General features: G+C 36.9%; 1 protein-coding gene across 2 annotated transcripts in view; it reads right to left on the bottom strand.

Moving 5' to 3' along the window:
- Positions 1-23,123, bottom strand: part of LOC123520220 — an 83,915-nt gene that overhangs the window by 5,796 nt on the left and 54,996 nt on the right. For both annotated transcript variants that reach the window (XM_045282310.1, XM_045282311.1), the window contains exons 7-15: positions 15,814-16,054; positions 15,335-15,454; positions 15,078-15,176; positions 14,542-14,748; positions 14,199-14,424; positions 4,504-4,545; positions 3,530-3,675; positions 817-933; positions 499-705 (exon numbers count right to left, since the gene is read on the bottom strand). In XM_045282310.1, coding sequence (XP_045138245.1) covers positions 499-705; positions 817-933; positions 3,530-3,675; positions 4,504-4,545; positions 14,199-14,424; positions 14,542-14,748; positions 15,078-15,176; positions 15,335-15,454; positions 15,814-16,054 — 1,405 coding nt within the window. The remainder of the gene's footprint in view (positions 1-498; positions 706-816; positions 934-3,529; positions 3,676-4,503; positions 4,546-14,198; positions 14,425-14,541; positions 14,749-15,077; positions 15,177-15,334; positions 15,455-15,813; positions 16,055-23,123) is intronic.

The raw sequence follows: 23,123 nt of genomic DNA, 5'->3' as shown, positions 1-23,123 counted from the left end.
CAAAGATGACTAATGAGGAAATATCTTTGAGAGGAACCAAAAAGATTGCTATGAGAATAAAGTTACATGAAGACAAGTCATGAGAGATGGAAATTACAGTGGAGGTGAGGACTGGGAAATAGGTAAAGACTAAGCTCTGAAGATGCTAATGCCAGAGCTCTGTTTGTCCACTTGCTTGGTTTTGTGCAGAACATGAAAAAAGGAGAATATTCATACTATTTAAGCAAATTGCACATTTCACATCATGCTTTGGAGGAAAAAAAAAAAAAAAAAAAAAAAGACACATGCACACACCTGTTTACCAACCTCCAACTCCAGAGCTAGTTTAACATCACTAGAGATAACCAGGCTACACCTAAGACAGCCCATTTCCAGCTATAGTGCTTAAACCAAGACAGAACAGATGGATAGAGAGAGAGAAGAATATAATCCTTAGGTCTTGGAGGCTGGGAGTAACATTAATGCAAGGACATGGGTGGTTCACAAAGCATTACTCACTTCATTGCTTTCCTCACTCTCATCACTGGTTCGCACCACAAAGTGACTCTTGAACACTGGTCTAGCATGGGCTGATGGATGAACCTTAGGATAGAGCACCTCTACAGACTCATCTCCTTCAAAGAAGTCATCTTTCTCAGCACATCGGAGATGGGAGATATCATCCTTCTTTAGCCAAGGCTGAGAGAACACATGTGCCTCACATACCTGCAATAAGAAAGTTACACTTACTACTGTATTGTGATTTTTTTTCAAGAAATTATGGGAGGAATATAGTAATTATTCCATATTAGTCTCTGAATAGATATTTAAGCTTACCACATGATCTTCACCAATATCAGGTGAACAGCGTGCCTTATTGATGCGACGTTTATACTTTGGACACACTGTCTCAAGCAACTCCACCACTAGCTGGTAACTGATGCCAGATGAAATCTATACAAATAAAAGAATACAATATATGAATAACAATTATATACATTTAATCCTTTGATATCGCACCTTCCACTATCGTGTCTTACTGCTATCGTGCATAATTAAACAGTTGCACTTATTTCTGTATCACGCATGAAATAACCGCTACCACGTGGCCATAATTCAAAATCTTCCAGGTTAGGATGTCACATGACAATTGAGTTTCTCTGCATACTTTTATGGAGAAATAGTTCTTCACATATTTCCCCAATCTACCCATCCACCTTTTCTCCTAATCATCTATAATGAGGTACCTTATTTGATGGCATATAGGTTGCATTTTTTCCAGTATTTTTACCTATCCTAAAGGCATGCATCAATATTTCATTGTTGGTATTATTATTATTACCAGTGTATTATCACTTTTAAAACACATTGTCAAAAAAAATTTAATTAATCTAACCTGTGAGGCTGTGATGCATATTTATAAATATCAGCTGATTGCCACTTTAATTCAATGCCATCTAGCAGTGAGGAGTAACACCAAGTTCATAATCATAACAAAACTCATCAACACCATCACTGTTATGGCAACGAGAGGAAAAAAACTGAGCTACACAATCTCCTACAAACTACAAATTAAAGATAATGCTAAGGAACATGGCAATATAGCAAAAGCAAGGGTTTTTGGGCCACCATCTTCAGCAAAAATGTTAAGTGTCTGGCGACAGCAAGACACATTTTATTTATGTTGTCATTATGATTGCTCTTATCATGTTGTTATTATAAATCTCGATTAGACAACTTTTTTTATACTGTATTATTTCTTCATTTTTAAACTATTATATGCTATAAAAACTGTGCAAAAAAGTGACAAAAAATGACAGCTCACAGGGCATAATGCCGATTAGAATTATTACTATAGGTTCTTCACTTCAGCTATAGTGGTTTTGGCTATTAAGCAGTGATAGATGCACCAATTATCCATGATAGCAGAGGGCTGAGTGTGTGTGTGTGTGTGTGTATTTACCTAGTTGTAGTTTTATAGGGCCTGGGCTTTATGCTCGTGTGGCCCCGTCTCCAATCTTACTTTAAAAGTATGCACACTCGTTGCAGACACTACTTCTTCATTTAAACTGTTCCACGTCTCAATACATCTTTGCGGGAAACTATATTTTTTAACATCTCTCAGACATCTTTCCCTTCCTCAGTTTTTTACTATGCATAACCTCTCCCATTAAAAACAAAAAAAAAAACACACACACATATATATATATATATATATATATATATATATATATATATATATATATATATATGCACAGTAAACCACACATACTGTATTTGATGGCTCATAAAACACATGGGCTCATAAGATACACCCACTTTTGGCAGTCATTGAAATGAGAAAAAAAGATAAATGAGCAGGTTTAAGCTCTGAATATGAAGTGAAGGATTTCACCTGATACTTGAAGACTCACATGCATTTAGATCATTATTAGATCCCAATATTTTGCATTTAAAAACTTTGATCTTTGCTAGTAGGCTACACACCAATCCTGCTGTAACTTGTGAGATGTAAACATATACCTGGCATATGGCATTGGCAATGACTGTGAGAAAGTCAGAGACTACAGGGCTAATAGTCATATTTCTTTTATTATAATATTTTTTACATATATGAAAGATATGAATGTTAAAAGATAGGAGCAATTTTAACTGTAAGAAAATGTGTCTTACGTCAAGGAGTAATGGCATCACACTAAAGAACAATGAAGCTTTGTGTCATGATCAAGATCGCTAGCAGTGACCGCATTTGTTTTGGTTCATACAATGTGTGGCGCATGATCACTTGGCAAATTCTTCCTGACTGGTGTCATATTCTATGTGAATTACCAGCAAGTATGACCTATTATATATTGGTACCTTGAAAGAAAAAGCTGTTTTGTGGTGTAGTACCTATCATTGCTTTGTTTACATGTGCAAAGATGTCTAGGGTTTGATTTTTTAGCCCTGTTGCCATCAACCACTGTCTCACTAATGAACCTTGGCCTCATAGGACACAGGGTCATTTCCTTCCTGAGACTTTTTTGGGGGGAGAAAAAACTGCATCTTATGACCCATCAAATACAGTAAGTCAAACCAACTAGGGGGACGGATAGGCCAATCCGAGTCAACTGAGGATCCAAGTTACCTGAAGGAGTTTTTTTTCACATTTTGCATGCCTGTTACCACTAACAGTCGATATGGTCTGTGTAATGCATAATATAAATAAGAACTACATACATGGTACGTGCTGTACGTACACACACATAATGATACATAGAAGAAGAAGAAGAAGAAGAAGAAGAAGAAGAAAAATAAATAAATAACATAGGTGCATTTACCATGTAATCAATGTCACACAAAATTTTCAAGTAACAAATTACACAGTAGTACAAACGCAAGTCCAAAACTCGGCATCTCATGAGGAAGTAAATTTTCAAACAAAGTGCACAGCACACTTGCAACTTATATTTTACATACATTTACTGGACTGAAATAGGAATGAAAAACACTGCAAAATCTTAATTGTGATGCAAACTGAAATATGGTTGAAATAACACAAAGATATTACCTGCTTGCGGGCCTTCATGACTTTGTGGAAGATAAATAGACTGTTTTCATCAGATCGCAAGTCATACTCATTTGCAATGAGATGCCCCAACTTCTTAAGGCTCTCATCCTCCACACTGACATCCATCCAGACACCTCCTGGGCCACCTAAGAATTGGATAAGAAAAATGTAGATACAGGTTATCCATACATGAAAAGTTAAATGATTAAAAGGATATGGCATGAGTATTAGTATTAGTATCTATATGGCTTTCTATATTCAAATCATAACTGCCTCAACTTAACTCTTTACCATTATTAATTCTAAAAGCATCTTTTCTATCTTCCTTTTACAACCTTTTCTCTTTTAGCATCCTTCCGTTCACATATTACATCTCATTCCCTCCACAGGTCCAATTCATCCTGCTTTCTCTTTTATCCTTGACTTTCTTCGCATACTGTACAACTTTTGTTCTCTTTATACTTCTCATTCAGCCATCTTCCAAGAACTTCATCAACTCTCCTGTTACTCTCTTGTTTTAACTTTTATATTATTCATATTTTCTTTCTTTTTTCATATTTCTTATGTGCGCTATAACATTTTTTCTCAGTTTTTTTCCAGTGTTTTCTTGTATACATCTTTCTTTCCCCTTATTGTTTTCTCAACCTATACTTTCCACCTTCCTTAATTTAATTAGTCATCACCTTTATTTTCTCTATTATATCCAAGAGTACCTTTCAGAAGTTTTAAAAACTTTATCAGTATTTACATGGTATATATTTACATTCATCAATCAATGCTAGTTATTCTTTACCATATCCCTCTTTTATTTCTTCATATCTGAATCTATCAAACTTAAACTCTATCTCTCTCTTTCTAACTTTCCATCTGTCTTACAGTTTAATTTTCATTAGTATATCATATTGGTAAGACCCTCAAATGTGCCTCATATAACTTTTTCATACACAATTAATAACACTCTTTTCATTACATACCATTAATTGCCTGGCTGGAAGCACCTGGATGAGACGAGTCACCTGTAAACACAAAACTTTATTGACTACTGAGTACTTGTTCTAGTTTTTTTTTTTTTCCTTTTAATGGCCTATAGCGCCTGTAGGCATACTGGAAGAATATACGTGGGAAGCGCTGTTAGGCCGCTTTCACACCAAGGTGGCACATCGCACGTGGCAAGTGGCAAGTGGCAAGTGGCAAGCCACGTGAAAATGAACATCCGGAAACATATGAAACTTTTCACACCGAAGTGACGTGGCATGTCGCATGTGCTACGTGCGACGTGCCACGTTATTTCTGAATGTGCAACTTACCACCCTGGACTGTAATGCCAAATTTTAATGGAACTTTCACTTCAAAACTTACTATTAGACGATATGCTATTACTTTTTTTTATTTTGATAACAAAATATACAATAAGAAAACTTTTGGATGTATGGCACATGTTGATTAGTTTTCAAGAGACTAAACAGATTTGAGCAAGCACGTGTGACAACACTGCCTGTGACACATAGCCGTGTAGGACACAGTTGTCTTTTTGTTGTCAGTTGTCTTTCGTGCATGCTCTTGTGCACAACTACCTCTTCCAGACAATGAACTATTTAACATAAAATACCAAATAGCAAAAATTTCTTTCCACATTCGGTATAAAAGCTGGAACTTCTCTTCATCGAGCTCTAGTTGCTTTGCAGCTACATAAACACTTTGAGCTTCTACATTATCTTTAAGATACGGATGTATCCAGAATTTCCTTTTTCTTCTTCTGCGGGCGACTATAGTACCAATCAAAGCAACAATTACCTCCTCATCCGATTATGCCATCTTGCACACTGGGAAGTGAACTGCCACCCTGAGATGCGTGGCGACATGCTACTTTGGTCTGAAATCACCGTGCCACTCGTCACTTGCCACTTGCCACATGCCATTTGCCTTAAGCTTCCGCCCATCAGTGGCGCTGGTAATTCTATTTATAGTGGTACCAATATTAGGGCCCAAGCATATCTTTGGTGTAACCACCTAGATCCTGGGTATCATGGTGACATGTAGGTAACTTTAAACCACTCGACAAATGGCATAGCTTGAAAGTGGTATGTGGTGGGATTCGAACCTAAGCGTGGATGTCTGCCCGATCCCACACTCACCACCTTATCCACTACGCCAATGCCTCCCTATAAATAATATCACATATAGTTTTCACACACACACACACACACACACACACACACCTTGTGGCACTAGCAGAGTGCCACAAGGGTCAGTGTTAGCCCCCATTATGTTTCAGATTTATGTAAACGACATTCACATTGGGATAAACAGTTATATAAATTTATTTGCTGATGATGCAAAGCTGCTAAGAGTTATCAAAACCAGAGAGGACTGTCTGCTGTTGCAAGAAGATATAAACAAAATCTATGAATGAAGTAAGAAGTGGAAATTGGAGTTCAATGCCAAGAAATGTCACATAATGGAACTAGGAAAGAGTAAAAGAAGATCGGTATGGAACTATTTGATGAGAGAGGAAGAAATAATGAAGACTAAAGAGGAAAAAGATCTAGGAGTCATTATACATGAAAATCTGAGTCCCAAAAAAACACATAAGCAAGATATTTGGATTATCATATAAAATGTTGATTAATACAAGAGTGGCATTTCAATACATGTACAAAGATATGATGAAAAAAATCATCACAAGCATGATAAGTCCAAGGCTGGAATATGCAGCAGTGGTATGGTCTCCAAGCTCTAAAAAGGATACAAGAAAATTGGAAAGGATACAGAAGATTGCTACAAAGATGGTGCTGGAATTAAAGGACCTAACTTATGAAGAACGACTGAAGGAAATGGAACTGCCAACCTTACAAGATAGAAGAGAATGTGGGGACCTAATAACAATGTACAAGATAGTCAATGGCATTGAAAAGATAGACAAAGAAGACCTGGTGTTGTTGACAGAAGATGGAAGGACAAGAGGACATGAAAAGAAGATCAGGGTGAAACAGTGTGTGAAGGATATTGGAAAATACAATTTTCCACACAGAATGATAGAAAAGTGGAATGCATTGGTTAATGAAGTTGTTACAGCACATGAAGTACATAACTTTAAGGAAAAATTTGATAAATGGAGACATGTAAACAAGACACTATGAGCCCTGCTCAAACCCTGTACAATACAACTAGGTAAACTAGGTAAACACACACACACACACACTTTCAAGATATGTGAAAGAATAATAAAGAAACAATGGATCGAGTTCCTTGAAGACAACAAATTAATATCAAATAGCCAATTTGGTTTTAGAAAAGGACGGTCTTGTGTAACTAATTTATTGAGTTTCTATTCTAGAATAGTTGATAGAGTACAAGAGAGAGAGGGATAGGTTGACTGCATCTACTTGGATTTAAAAAAGGCGTTTGACAAAGTGCCACACGCAAGATTACTGTGGAAGTTAGAGGAGAAGGGTGGCTTAAAAGGAAGCACATTGAGATGGATAGAAAATTATTTGAGGGGGAGAGAAATAAGGACGGTAGTTAAAGATATGAAGTCCAAGTGGAGAGCAGTAGAAAGCGGAGTGCCACAGGGGTCAGTATTGGCACCAATACTTTTCCTCATTTATATTAACGACATGCCAGAAGGAGTGAACAGCTACATAAATTTGTTTATGGATGATACGAAACTGTGCAGAGTTATAAAGCAAAAGGAGGATTGTGAAATACTGCAAGAAGACCTAAATAAGATCTGGGAATGGAGTAAGAAGTGGGAAATGGAATTCAATGTGAACAAAAGCCATGTCATGGAAATGGGAAAGAGTGAAAGACGACCTGTGGGAATCTATAAGATGGGAGATGGTGTAGAACTGGAGAAAGTCAAAAGGAAAAGGACTTAGGAGTGACGATGGAAGAAAACAATCAACCAGTAAGCCATATTGATAGAATTTTTAGAGAAACATATAATTTGCTGAGGAATATTGGAGTAGCATTTCACTACATGGACAAAGAAATGATGAAGAAATTGATAAATACTATAATAAGACCTAGATTGGAATATGCAGGAGTAGTGTGGACCCCTCATAAAAAGAAACATAAGAAAATTGGAGAGGCTACAAAAAATGGCTACAAGAATGGTCCCAGAACTTGAAGGGATGACATATGAGGAGAGACTAAAGGCTATGGATCTACCAACCTTGGAACAAAGAAGGGAGAGAGGAGACCTGATACAAGTCTATAAATTGATCAACGGAATGGACCAAGTGGATAATGAGAAACTGATCTTGAGAGAAGAATATGACATCCGAAGCACAAGATCGCATAGTAAAAAGCTGAGAAAGGAAGATGTCTGAGAGATATTAAAAATATAGTTTCCCGCAGAGATGTATTGAGACGTGGAACAGTTTAGATGAAGAAGTAGTGTCTGCAAAGAGTGTGCACACTTTTAAAGTAAGATTGGATAAGTGTAGATATGGAGACGGGGCCACACGAGCATAAAGCCCAGGCCCTGTAAAACTACAACTAGGTAAATACAACTAGGTAAATACACACACACACACACACACACACACACACACACACACACACACTCCGCTCCATGGAGAGCGGACGTGCCTCCTGCTCAGAGTGGCATCTAACTAACACTCCACACGCTAAGCAATGTGCTTGAGTGAGAATCGTTATTGGTATTGAGGGGCAACCAGAGCGAGTGAACGAGTGTACAGAGTGAACGTAGCCTGGTGGCGTGTACATGGGAGTGATCGGAGGTGTGAGAACCTCCACACTCCAAACGACAGAGCGGGAACCACACAAAGGCCAGCCATAGCAGCCGCCAACGCATCCCACCACACACGTAGCTACCAGACCTGGCCCCCAGTAACCACACACCCACATGCTCCCAGGAAGAGTAAAAAAAATGGATAGACCGGTAAGAAATAAATTACCAAATTCAAAATATGTCGATGAGGCCCAGGGAGCAAAGCCGAAAGTGGCCAGTCAAAGCATGAGTCCATCTTCAACAGGGCAACAATGCAAGGTAGATTGGTAATGTTGGAGAAGAGATTTGAGGAGTTGGTGAAGGAATTAAAAGTTCAGAGGAGTGAGGAGGAGCAGGATAGAGAATTCGCAAGGCTTTGAAGGAAAGAGTTAAGAGACTGGAGGAAAATGAAAACGATTGGTGGATGAGAATGCACACTTGAGAGTGGAGGTTGAAAAATACAAGAGACGGTTGGAGGAGAAAATGGAGAGAGTAGTAAAGGAGAAAGATGATTTTAAGGAAATGATTAGTGAGCAGAATGAAAGGTTTGAAAGGGAATGGGAACTGAAGAAAACACAATGGACTGAGTCGAGGGAAGCAGAGATGGTTGGATTACAAGAAATAATTAAAGATCAGTTGAAGGAAGACAAAAAAGAAAAGTCCAAGGAACTGGTTAATGTTATGAAGAATAAGGAAACATTGATAAGAGAAATAGCAGAAAAGAAGAAGAGTGTGTTAATATTTGGGATGAAAGAACAAAATATAACATATAAGCCTAAGAGAATTAAGGAAGAATTAAAACGGTAAGAGATCTGTTCAAAAATCTAAATGATGATGAAAAAAAGACCTACAAGAAGAAGTGGAAGAGATCCATAGACTGGGTCCGTATAAGGAGGGAGTGAGCAGACCGATTAAAGTAGTACTGAAGTCACAACAATCTGGAGGATATCCTATATAGAACATCAAAGTTAAGAGAGATAGAAGGTTGTAAAGAGGTGTTTGTGAGAAAGAATAGAAATGAGGAAGAGAGGAGAAGATATAAGGAATTGTTGGAAGAGGCGAGAAGGAAAAATGATGAGCGGTCTGAGGAGGAAGAGAAAAGTTTTTTTGGAGAGTTATAGGAGAGAGAGTCAGAAAGTGGTATGTGGAAGAAGAAATAAATAAATGTGGATAAGGTTTGGTATGGGAAGAACAACGCAGAAGTGATAAGCATAAGGATAAAAAGTGATGGAAAAGAATTAATAATCATGGTGACCTATGTATCTCCTAAAACAAATTCTTGGACATTAAGGGAATACGACAATATGATCAAGGATACTTTACAGAGTTTGGAAAGTGTATTATCTGGAAAAAGAAAGGTGATACTAGTAGGAGATTTTAATTGTAAGGAGGTGGATTGGGAAAATCTAGTAAGTGGTGTTGGAGAGGAAGCATGGGGAGAGAGATTTCTTAATCTAATGATGAGGGTGAAGGAAAATACTAGATATAGAGGAGATGATGAACCGGCTAGACTGGATTTGGTGTTAACAAGAGAAGTGTACCTATGTGGAGATATACAATACAAATGTCCTTTGGGAAAGAGTGATCATGTGGTTATGGAAATGCAGATAGCAACAACACAGCGAAGGAAAGACGAGACATACAGGAGTGGTAGATTGAATTATAGAAAGATGGACACAGAAAGTTTGAAAAATTATTTCAGAAAATTAGATTGGGAGGAGATGTTACAAATCAGAGAAGTGCAAAAAAATATGAGATTTTTATGAAATATTATAAAGAAGGAGTTATGAAATTTGTACCAAAGTATAAACCGAGAGAGGAAGGAAGAAAGGATTGGTTTAATGCAACTTGTGTTAAGGCTAAGGAAAAGAGAGATGTGGCTTGGAAAAGATGGAAAAAGAGCAGGAATATACTAAATAAGGAGAATTATAGAGTGGCGAGAAATGAGTATGTGAGGGTAAGGAGGAGGAAGAAAGAAAATTTGAAAAGATATTGTAGACAAGAGTAAGGAACATCCAAAATTGTTTTACAGGTTCATAAATGGTAAACTTAAAAAAGAGAGAGTCCATTGAAAGATTAAAAGGAGAGCAAGGGATAATAGATGACCCTAAGAATATAGCGGAATTGCTAAATAATAGGTTTCAACAAGTATTTACTGAAGAAACAATGTTTGTAAAGCCTCAGAATGTACAAGGAAATGTGCACATGGATGACATTAAGATACCTAAAAGAGAGTTATATAAAATGTTGGAGGAACTTAAAGATGATAAAGCGATGGGACCAGATGAAGTTTCAGGAAAATTATTGAAGGAGTGTAGAGAAGAATTGATTGATCCATTATATGATATTATAAGGTGTTCATTAGAAACAGGGGAAGTACCAGTAGAGTGGAAAAGAGCTGAAGTGGTGCCCATTTATAAGGGAGGCAGTAAGGAAGAGCCTCTTAACTATAGACCTGTGTCTCTAACAAGTGTGGTCGGTAAGATTTGTGAGAGGGTGATAAAGAAATATTGGATACGGTTCCTGGAGGATCATAAGTTATTATCGTTAAAGAAAGGAGAAAAGTGATATTAGTAGGAGATTTCAACTTCAAAGAAATGGACTGGGAAAATTATGAAGTGGTATGGGGGAAGAAACCTGGGGAGAAAGATTCCTGAACCTAATGATAGATAATATGATGGACCAAAGAGTAAACGAAAACACAAGATTCAGAGGAAACGACGAGCCGGCAAGATTGGACCTAGTTTTTACAAGGGGTATACAAATGAACGATGATATAAGATATAAGTGCCCATTGGGAAAGAGTGACCATGTAATATTAGAAATGGATATAGAAGAGGGAAACGAAGATAGAGACGAATCATACAAAGGAGACCAATTAAATTACAGAAAGGCTGATATTGAGAATCTCAAGAACTACTTCAAATACGTTAACTGGGAGGAGATGAAAAACTCAGAGACAGTGCAAGAGAAGTATAACTTATTTTTGGAAATATACAAAGCAGGAGTCAGTGAATATGTCCCAAAATATAAACCTAAAGAAGAAGGAAAGAAAGATTGGTTTAACGCAAGGTGTGCTAGGGCAAAGGAGAAAGGAGATGGAGCATGGAAAAGGTGGAGGAGAAATAGAAATCCAGTAAATAAGGAAAACTTCAAACCAACGAGAAATGAATATGCTAAGGTGAGGAAGGAAGAGGAAAGGAACTATGAAAAGGACATTGTCGAAAAATGTAAGGAGCAACCAAAATTGTTCTACAGATTCATAAATGGAAAAATATGGTAAAAAGAAACAATAGAAAGGTTAAAAGGAGAGAACGGGATGGTGGAAGACCCAAAAAAGTATGGCAGAACTGTTAAATTGTAAATTTTAGGAGGTCTTTACTAAGGAATCCAAATTTGAAAGACCACAGGGTAATAGAGAGACCGTCTATATGAAAGAGATTAAAGTAACCAAGCTTGAAATAAAAGAGTTGATGATGGAATTAAATAAAGAGAAGGCAATGGGACCGGATAAAGTCTCAGGCAGAATATTAAAAGAATGTAAGGAACAACTAGCAAGTCCTATATACAACATCATAAAATGCTCAATAGAAAATGGAACAGTACCAGTAGAATGGAAAAGAGCTGAGGTGGTTCCCATATATAAGAAAGGAAGGAAGGAAGAACCCTTAAATTACAGACTGGTATCATTAACTAATGTAATATGCAAGATGTATGAAAGAGTAATAAAGAAACAATGGATCGAGTTCCTTGAAGACAACAAATTATTATCAAATAGCCAATTTGGTTTTAGAAAAGGTCAGTTGTGTGTAACAAATTTACTGAGTTTCTACTCTAGAATAGTTGATAGAGTACAAGAGAGAGAGGGATGGATTGACTGTATTTATTTGGATTTAAAACAGGCATTTGATAAAGTGCCACATACAAGATTACTGTGGAAGTTAGAGGAGAAGGGTGGATTAAAAGCAAAATTATTTGAGAGGGAGAGAAATAAGGATGGTAGTTAAAGATATGAAGTCCAAGTGGAGAGCAGTAGAAAGCGGAGTGCCACAAGGGTCAGTATTGGCGCCAATACTTTTTCTCATATATATATATAAACGACATGCCAGAGGGAGTGAACAGCTACATAAATCTGTTTGCGGACAATGCGAAACTGTGCAGAATTATAAAGCAAAAAGAGGATTGTGAAATACTGCAGGAAGACCTAAATAAGATCTGGAAATGGAGTAAAAAGTGGGAGATGGAATTCAATGTGGACAAAAGCCATGTCATGGAAATGGGAAAGAGTGAAAGATGACCAGTGGGAATGTATAAGATGGGAGATGGAGTAAAACTAGAGAAAGTAAAAAAGGAAAAGGACTTGGGAGTGACGATGGAAGAAAACAATCAACCGGTAAGCCATATGGAAAGAATTTTCAGAGAGACATATAATTTACTAGGGAATATTGGATTAGAATTTCACTACATGGACAAAGAAATGATGAAGAAATTGATAAGTACTATAATAAGACCCAGATTGGAATATGCAGGAGTTGTGTGGACTCCCCATAAAAAGAAACGCATAAGGAAGTTGGAGAGACTACAAAAAATGGCTACAAGAATTATTCCAGAATTTGAAGGGATGACATATGAGGAGAGACTAAAGGCTATGGATATACCAACCCTGGAACAGAGAAGGGAGAGGGGATCTAATACAAGTTTATAAATTGATTAACAGAATGGATCAAGTGGATAATGAGAAACTGATCCTGAGAGAAGAATATGACATTCGAAGCACAAGATCGCATAGTAAAACACTGAGGAAGGGAAGATGTCTGAGAGATGTTAAAAAATATAGTTTCCCGCAAAGATGTGTTGAGATTTGGAACAGTTTGAGTGAGGAAGTGGTGTTAGCAAAGAGTGTGCATAGTTTTAAAGAAAAATTGGATAAGTGTAGATATGGAGACGGGGCCACATGAGCGTAAAGCCCAGGCCCTGTAAAACTACAACTAGGTAAATACAACTAGGTAAATACACACACACAAATGAAAAATGGGATGGATATTAAGGAAAGTCAACAAAATGTCTGATAAAACATAAGAAAATATGATGTGAGCAACATTGATTACATCACAAAACAAGCCCAAATTAGTAAAAAAAAATAAAATAAAAAATAAAATTAAAAAAATGGACTGTGGTGTTTTTGTTCAGCATCTATGTGAAACTTATGACACAGGATCAGCTGTGTTTTTAAAGCAGCAGCACAAAAAATCAAACCAATGCTTTGCTAACCGTGAGTTAAACAGTTGGATGTGCATACAAAAAAACAGCTAAAGATGGAAAGAATATAGATCATGATTGAATAACGACAGTAGTTTTGACAGCAGAGAATAATGGTGTGGACATATCTGGTATGGTGATGATGGAGTAACTCAAAATGTTTCATAGAGAATTCAATTTAGAAAGTCACTGTGAGTACATTAAAGAAAGACAGCAGAGATTAAAGAAGTGGAACAGCATTTCAATGGATAAGAATCATGGAGAAAAATTATCAGCAAGAAAAAAAGGAACAGCAAAATATGTTAACAAATTTGCCAGGTTTGTTCCTTGTTTCATAACATCTAAGTTTAATGAACATTTAACAAAGTAGTTGCTTCATTCAATTTGAAAACATTCTTTAGCACACCAAGCACACCAATGAAGGCTTTTTAGACATACCAAGAGGTGCATTAGAGATGTCAATGAATAAATCTTGGTTCATTAAAAAAAAATGGCTAATTCAAGATAATTCTTGAACCAGATACCAAAGTAATGATGGTTAATCTGTATCTGATATTCACTATGTATATAAGATTTCACTTTTACTAGCAAATCAACCAAATAAAGAGTATCTTCAGGTTTTACTTATAAATCAACTGTTAAACTTTCTCCACAAACATCTAGCATATAACTCACCTCTAATCCTCCTTGTATAGTAGTCATTCATTTCATCACAGAAGAGCCTGACAAGCTGCATAGTGCTGCTAGGATGCTGTGGAGCCAATACTTCTGCCTGGCAAACCTCCATCTCTTCTGAGTAATCCACAGGGCAGCGATTTGGGGAAGCCACAAATTGGTATTTCTTGCAGTGAGTCTCAGCCAATTCGATCTCAAGATGATATGTGACTCCATGAGGTGATGGCTGTTACCAGAATAAAAATCTATAGTATTCCTTATGCTAAGATGCTTAATGATAAAAATCATCTCAGATAATATCTTTTCATGTACAGCCATTTCTAGAAATGACTAAAAGTTTCACCTGTGAAAGAGATGAGGCCACCCTATTGAGAGTATACAATTCATCTTCATCCTCTCTCAAGTTGAACTGATCAACAACAAAAACTGCAGCATTAAGGACAGCCGAGTCGTTGCTTGCCACAGTCTGATACCCAGCACTGGTGTCCTCAGCAACATTCAGGAATGGATGGTCCATGACATCAGAGGGACTGAGAGTTGGCATAAATTTCTGGAAAAGATATCATATCAATCATAACATTACTATAGTGTGAAGGATTCACCCAGTGAAATCTATAAGCAAATAAAAACAAAATACATCTACAAAGTATAGAAATAATTGTTATAAAGGCAGGCAGACTGACAGAAGGTAAGATACCAATTTCCACTTTATTCACTATCAATTACAAACAAACCTGTCACATTTAATTATTTCATCCTTACATTTCATATATGTACGTACAGCATATTTGTTTCTAAAACATCTAATCTTTCAAGAGATTCCATAGAACAAAAAGAATTACTAAGATGTTTTCTCAGAGTAAAACAGGTAAGGCTTACCTTATGCAGGTAATCATCCAGGTCATCACATCTAATACTAAGGACTCTGAAAGAATGATTCTGGAGTGATGGCTGTTCATACACATCTGCCTCACACACCTGGAAATACACAAATACCTTGTACAGCTTTGTAATGCAGTAACTTTTAGCATCACACATTTACATCTACAATAGACATACCTGAAATCCACAAATGCAGTCAGCTTACAAAGCATGATAAAATAAATATTCCACATCGGACAGCTAACCCTCCTCACCTCATGATCCTCAGTAGGGTCAAGAGGACAATGCTCCCCAGTGGATGGGTCACCTTTCCTGCACTGGGTCTCCCCAAGCTCCACAACAATGTGATGCCGCCTTCCATTTTGTCCATGAATCTGTCCTCATGAAGAGACAGAAAATTGGTAAAATGTTATTGAGAAATAATCTTAGAAAGCTATATAAATATCTGTTGTTCATGATGAATTATGTGCATTATTTCCTGAATCCATAAAGAATATTTGGAATGGAGTAGTATTCATATTTACTCATATGTAATGAAAACTTCTAATGAAAGTGACAGTACATAAAGCATTGTAATTTAGGAGCTAACTGAATTTGTTAACTGAGGTTCTACAGTATACAGAAGCAGGACATATGACTGTAATAACCTCTCATTTCAGGTAAAAAAAAAAGCTGCAGTTTCATATTTGAATTACCATATTCTTTTTAGATATAACGAAAGGAAGTGCCTTACCTGTGAAGAAGCTTCATGAACCTGCACCAGCTTATAATATTCCTGGTCATCTTCTCGACGATTGTACTCATCAACTATGAACCTCACAGCTCCCATTGAGTTTTCATCTACATTTGATTGGCTCTCACTCCCAAGCAGTATGGGAGTGTCTGGACCTGCTGTTGCTAAGCTACCTCCAAAGCTGACTGGTACAATGAACTCATCATGGCTTGAGGATGGGTAGCTGTCTCTATCATAGCATCTGGTGATCAGTAAATAAAGAGATAATGGTTAAGTGCCAAGCTTTAAAATTTAGAGGTAAATATATAAAAATCTGTTGTCAAATGCCAAATTATTTACACAATCACAAAAAACAAAAATATAAAATGACTGAATATAGATATACAGTCATACCTCAAGATACGATCGCCTCAACATACAATTTTTTTTATATACGACGAAAAATTTCATATAATTTACGCCTTGAAATATGAAGATATTTTTAGGATACGAATAGCCATCAGTAGGTGGTGCAGCGATCGCTCGGCTACCCGCATCCACCTGAACATTCAGCCCGCGTTGTTTATCATTGTTCATCCTTTGTGCATGTATGTGTCTGTGCTCCTTGGCAGTGTGTATTTTTTCTTAGGTTTTGTGAACTCAAGACCCAAAAGTAAAAGTTTGGCGAGAAACACACAAAATAGCCTGTATTCACATACCGATTACACTTAGAAATTCAATAAACGAGTGAGTACAAATGGTGTTCTACCCACAAACAACTCTTTCTCTTTGCAATGCAAAAAACCAGAAGTCTCTAGATGTTATGGTTACCAAAATATCGCAGGTTGCATGAAGTGATATCATTGGTTTACGTGGCCTTGCGTCCAATAGGGTTTAGCGACCTTGTAATAACATTGTATCCTTCCTCTCTCTCTCTCTCTCTCTCTCTCTCTCTCTCTCTTTCCTGTCGCCCGTTCTGATACCACTCTCATTCAAAACTTGTCTCCCTATAACATAGCGAGAGACCCGAGGTATAGAAGTAAGGCGGGCAGGAGAGGTGGCAGAATCAGACACAGTGAAGTCACTGTTGCTCCCACCATCCATCGTTGGTGACACAGTGACGTAGAGCATATGTTTACTCCTGATGAGTGTTGCCAGCTCACAAGCAAAGAAAACAGGAAGAAAATAGCCAAAATATAGCTGTAAAAAGCCTAAACGTCTATCGACGTGCCCTGAGTCTTGTGTGATGAACATCTATTGTCCCGAGTTTTGCAGGTTAAGTTATTTTGGGCAATATAGTTAATTTATATCATGCATACAATAAACATTGTATTTATCTTATATCAAATCTATATTTGGTTGGTATTTAAAGCATATTAATTTTTTTGGGGGGATAAATTCATATCAAAAGAACAAATTAATTCTATTTCCATTAATTTCTATGGGAAAATTTTATTTGATATAAAATTTTTTTGGTATACAACAATCGTCACAGAATGAATTAAATTCATATGTCGAGGTACCACTGTATGGCAAAAAAAAAGGAACATTACAGGGAGGTGTTACCCTTTCTAGTGTTCTTTAGTTTTTCATGTTTTTTAATTATTTTCTTTTCAATAATCTTCCCTTTTTCATACAGCTATATATTCTCTTATGTTTTATAGTTGTTCTGGTTTTTGTGATTCATCTATGACGATACTGATTTCAGTACATGGCAAAACATTATGAAATAAACCTTCTATCAGGACTATGTCTTTGAATGCCTCTCTGAATATTTCTACGTTCAATCACGGATCATATGTGTGTGTGTGTGTGTGTGTGTGTGTGTGTGTGTGTGTGTGTGTGTGTGTGTGTGTGTGTGTGTGTGTGTGTGTGTGTTACCTAGTTGTAGTTTTACAGGGCCTGGGTTTTATGCTCGTGTGGCCCCATCTCCATATCTACACTTATCCAATCTTACTTTAAAAGTGTGCACACTCGTTGCAGACACTACTTCTTCATCTAAACTGTTCCACGTCTCAATACATCTCTGCGGGAAACTATATTTTTTAATATCTCTCAGACATCTTCCTTTTCTCAGCTTTTTACTATGCGATCTTGTGCTTCGGATATCATATTCTTCTCTCAGGATCAGTTTCTCATTATCCACTTAGTCCATTCCGTTCATCAATTTATAAACTTGTATCAGGTCTCCTCTCTCCCTTCTTTGTTCCAGGGTTGGTAGATCCATAGCCTTTAGTCTCTCCTAATATGTCATCCCTTCAAATTCTGGAACCATTCTTGTAGCTATTTTTGTAGCCTCTCCAATTTCCTTATGTGTTTCTTTTATGAGGGTCCACACTACTCCTGCATATTCCAATCTGGGTCTTATTATAGTACTTATCAATTTCTTCATCATTTCTTTGTCCATGTAGTGAAATGCTACTCCAATATTCCTTAGCAAATTATATGTTTCTCTAAAAATTCTATCAATATGGCTTACTGGTTGATTGTTTTCTTCCATCGTCACTCCTAAGTCCTTTTCCTTTTGACTTTCTCCAGTTCTACTCCATCTCCCATCTTATAGATTCCCACAGGTCGTCTTTCACTCTTTCCCATTTCCATGACATGGCTTTTGTTCACATTGAATTCCATTTCCCACTTCTTACTCCATTCCCAGATCTTATTTAGGTCTTCTTGCAGTATTTCACAATCCTCCTTTTGCTTTATAACTCTGCACAGTTTCGTATCATCCGCAAACAAATTTATGTAGCTGTTCACTCCTTCTGGCATGTCGTTAATATAAATGAGGAAAAGTATTGGTGCCAATACTGACCCCTGTGGCACTCCGCTTTCTACTGCTCTCCACTTGGACTTCATATCTTTAACTACCGTCCTTATTTCTCTCCCCCTCAAATAATTTTCTATCCATCTCAATGTGCTTCCTTTTAAGCCACCCTTCTCCTCTAACTTCCACAGTAATCTTGCATGTGGCACTTTGTCAAACGCCTTTTTTAAATCCAAATAAATGCAGTCAACCCATCCTCTCTCTCTTGTACTCTATCAACTATTCTAGAATAGAAACTCAATAAATTAGTTACACAAGACCATCCTTTTCTAAAACCAAATTGGCTATTTGATATTAATTTGTTGTCTTCAAGGAACTCGATCCATTGTTTCTTTATTATTCTTTCACACATCTTGCATATTACACTAGTTAGTGATACCGGTCTGTAATTTAAAGGTTCTTCCTTCCTGCCGCTCTTATATATGGGAACCACCTCAGCTCTTTTCTATTCTACTGGTACTGTTCCATTTTCTATTGAGCATTTTATGATGTTGTATATAGGACTTGCTAGTTCTTCCCTACATTCTTTCAGTATTCTGCCTGAGACTTCAACCGGTCCCATTGCCTTTTCTTCATCCAGTTCTTTCATTAACTCTTTTATTTCAAGCTTGGTTACTTTAATCTCTTTCATATAGATTGTCTCTCTATTACTCGAATTTGGATTCCTTAGTAAAGACCTGGAATTTTTTATTTAATAGTTCTGCCATACTTTTTGGGTCTTCCACCATCCCGTTCTCTCCTTTTAACCTTTCTATTGTTTCTTTTTGCCTAATTTTTCCATTTATGAATCTATAGAACAATTTTGGTTGCTCCTTACATTTTTCAACAATGTCTTTTTCGAAGTTCTTTTCCTCTTCCTTCCTCACCTTAACATATTCATTTCTTGCTGCTTTGAAGTTTTCCTTATTTGCTGGATTCCTATTTCTCCTCCACCTTTTCCATGCTCCATCTCTTTTCTCCTTTGCCTTGGCACACCTTGCATTAAACCAATCTTTCTTTCCTTCTTTAGGTCTACATTTTGGGACATATTCCCTGACTCTCTTTTTTATTAATATGCATCTTAATATACAATACTTCTGCTGTGTGTGTGTGTGTGTGTGTGTGTGTGTGTGTGTGTGTGTGTGTGTGTGTGTGTGTGTATTTACCTAGTTATATTTACCTAGTTGTATTTTATGGAACGGAAGCCTATGCTTGTGTTGTCCCGCCTGTATCTCACAGTGTATAATTTTCTCTTAAAGTCATATATAGACTTTGCACATACCAGCTCTCTGTCCATTTCGATCCATATACATATCTATCACTCTATGGGGGACACTGTTTTTCTTGAAGTCTCTTCTGTAGCTGTCTTTTCTGAGTTTTAATCCATGTCCTCTTGTGTCCCTTCTGTCCCTCTTCAGCAGGTCGATCCTATCAGGAAGCTCCATATTATTCATTATTCTGTAGGTGGTCAACAGGTCACCTCTTTCTCTTCTCTGCACCAATGTTGGTAATTCCAGTCTCTCCAGTCTCTTTTCATACGTAAGAGCCGACAAGGTTGGGGCCAGTTTGGTGGCCGCTCTTTGTATCCTTTCAATTTTCCTGATATTCTTCCTCATGTTAGGTGACCACAGTACTGCTGCATACTCCAGTCATGGTTTGATCAAGGATACCAATAACTTTTTCATCATATCTTCATCAATATATGAGAATGCAATTCTAATATTTCTCAGTAAGTTGTAGGTCTCACTAACAAATTTATTTATATGTTGATTGGGGGACATTTCCTTTGTTTTGAGAACTCCCAGGTTCTTTTCACTTTCCACCTTCTTAATCTTCTCTTCTCCAAGTTTATATTGTCTTGTTATCCTATTTTTGCTCTTCCCAAATTCCATTATGCTACATTTCTTAATGTTGAAGTCCATCTCCCATCTTTTACTCCATTCCCATAGTCTATCTAAGTCCTGCTGTAGAGTTCTACCATCATCGTACTACCCAACTTTCTTCAAAATTTTTGCGTCATCTGCAAAGAAACTCACATAACTTTCTACTCCTTCATCCATATCATTTATGTATATTGCTAACATAATTGGGGCCAACACAGAACCTTGCAGAACCCACTTGTAACTTCCTTCCAGGTAAACTCCTTATCTTTAATTGTCACTCTCATAGTTCTTCATTAGAAAATCCTTCATCCATTACAGCAATTTTCCTTTTATTCCCTCTATATTTTCTAGTTTTCTTATTAATTTTCTGTGTGGAACTTTATCAAATGCTTTTTTTAGATCTAAAAATACACGGTCAACCCATCCATCTCTTTCCTGTGTTATGTCTATGACTCTAGAGTAAAAGTATATAAGGTTTGTTACGCATGATCTTCCTTTTGTAAAGCCAAATTGTCTTTCATTAATTATATTGTTTTCTTCCAAATGTTTGGTCTATCTTTCTTTGATCTCACATTCACATCTTTTAGCTATTGTACTTGTTAGGGACACTAGCCTGTAATTTGTTGGGTTCTCTTTATTTCCTCCTTTATGTATTGGCACAATATTGGCTTTTTTCCAGTCTTCTGGTACTTTTCCCTTTTCAATAGAACATTTTATTATACAGGTAACTCTCGATTTACGCGATAGATGCATTCCAAGAGGCATCGTGTATATCAAAATTTGTGTAAAACAAACTTGTAATTCTCATAAGAAACAATAGATAATAGTGGGGATGCAGGATGTGGTCCAAACAATTTGTACAAAATACTCTATCTATTTGGCTAAATTAACATGTTTTTAATATTTACCATTCTAAATACTAGAAGTGTATTTAAAGTAAAGGGAAAAGCAAGAAATAATAAGAGAAAGCAAAAAATAATAAGAGAAAACAACAAAACAAAGAATACGTAAACAAAACACTCACTGCGTCACTGCCTTCACCACTCACACCACAGTCAGTCATCATCTTACTCTGAGCTTTACCACTTTATCAAAAATCCACTTATCAAAAATAACTCCACATGCAAAAGAAGATGAAGGACGTTTTGGGGCCATCTTGGTGAATTATAGGCAGATTGAAGAGATTCTGTCTGTACTGAGTGCTGGCAGACTGCAAATGAGGCATGAGAAGAGCGGGAGCTGGATCCAAGATTTTTTAACAATGTCAGAGAAACCTCCTGTAGCGAAATGGCATCCATGAACGCTTGGAGGGATGTTGACGAGATTGCTATCAGGTTGCTCTCAGGTTGCTGGGAAAACCACCTCTCGAGGTGGTGTTACTGTCTTATATATGCATTTATGTTCACAAAACATTTCTATCAGCTTTTTACAAACCTTGCCCCAAAGAAAGGATTGTTTTGTAATGCATGAAGTGAAATCTTACATGCATTGCTGCCAGCGCTTGAAATTTTTTTCAAGATCTTGAAAAATTAACCCTAACCTTGAAAGCTTAAAAAAAGTCTAAATCCCTAAAATCTTGAAAAATCTACACTGACTGTATAAAAGTCGAATAAAATGAGAGAGAGAGAGAGAGAGAGAGAGAGAGAGAGAGAGAGAGAGAGAGAGAGAGAGAGAGAGAGAGAGAGAGAGAGAGAGAGAGAGAATGCTCAGCTGACGTCCAGACGCGTACAATACACGTCACGCAGAGTCGAAGACACAGTAATCAGATGAGTAAACAGTGTTAGTTCTTCAGTTGGTGCCTCCGCTTTGCTTTGCTGGTGAGTGTTATCTAGTTAAGTGAAACTTAAGAGTTCATTATTCTTTACTGATATATTTTCACCCTTTGTCATAGTGTATTATTCATTATTTGTTTGTATTCTTTTTAAAAGGAAGGCTCAAGGCACACAATACCGTTAACAGAAAACTTTTATTATTGTACTTTCTGCATTCATGTACTTCACGGAGTAGTATCTATAATAAAGATTTTCTTTAATTTACTGTTTATTTGCAATACGCGTTTTCCATTCTGTAATAAAGCAGCGATATACTGTATAGTTGTACCGTTAACATATTTTGCTATTTTAATATAAATATGAAGATTTAATAGATAATGTTGCATTATGGTCGACCTTGAAAAAAAAATACTGATCTTGAAAGATTTCTAAGACCAATCTTGAAAGATTTTTTCCCAACCGCTGTCAGCACTGCTTACATGGAATACCAAAAAATAAAGGAGAGATGAGATCGGCCACTAGGGTTGCCACCTGTCCCTTAAAATACGGAACCGTTCCGTATTGAGGCGTGAAATGCTGCATTCTGTATTGAACCAATATGGAACGCCATTTGTTCCGTATTTGCCTGTATGAATAGTCAAGCAAATGAAATAAATTAATAAGTCATTGTGACCAAATATTGAAACAAATACATAACCAGTTCACAAAAATATATGAATTTGTTAGGGGTTTGTCGTGCTGCCCGTGCGTTACGTGAACAGTACACGTAATATCTCGCTCCGCCTCCACGGTCCATCACCAATGCCTGTTAGTCTAGAAATGAGAGGGGCGGAGAATACTGTTGCTGTGCTGTGCCATGCCTATGTCTCATCC

Source organism: Portunus trituberculatus, chromosome 46, assembly GCF_017591435.1.
Source record: "Portunus trituberculatus isolate SZX2019 chromosome 46, ASM1759143v1, whole genome shotgun sequence".
NCBI lineage: Eukaryota > Metazoa > Arthropoda > Malacostraca > Decapoda > Portunidae > Portunus > Portunus trituberculatus.
Note: the sequence above shows the minus strand (reverse complement) of the source record. Positions and strands in the feature narration are given on the sequence as shown.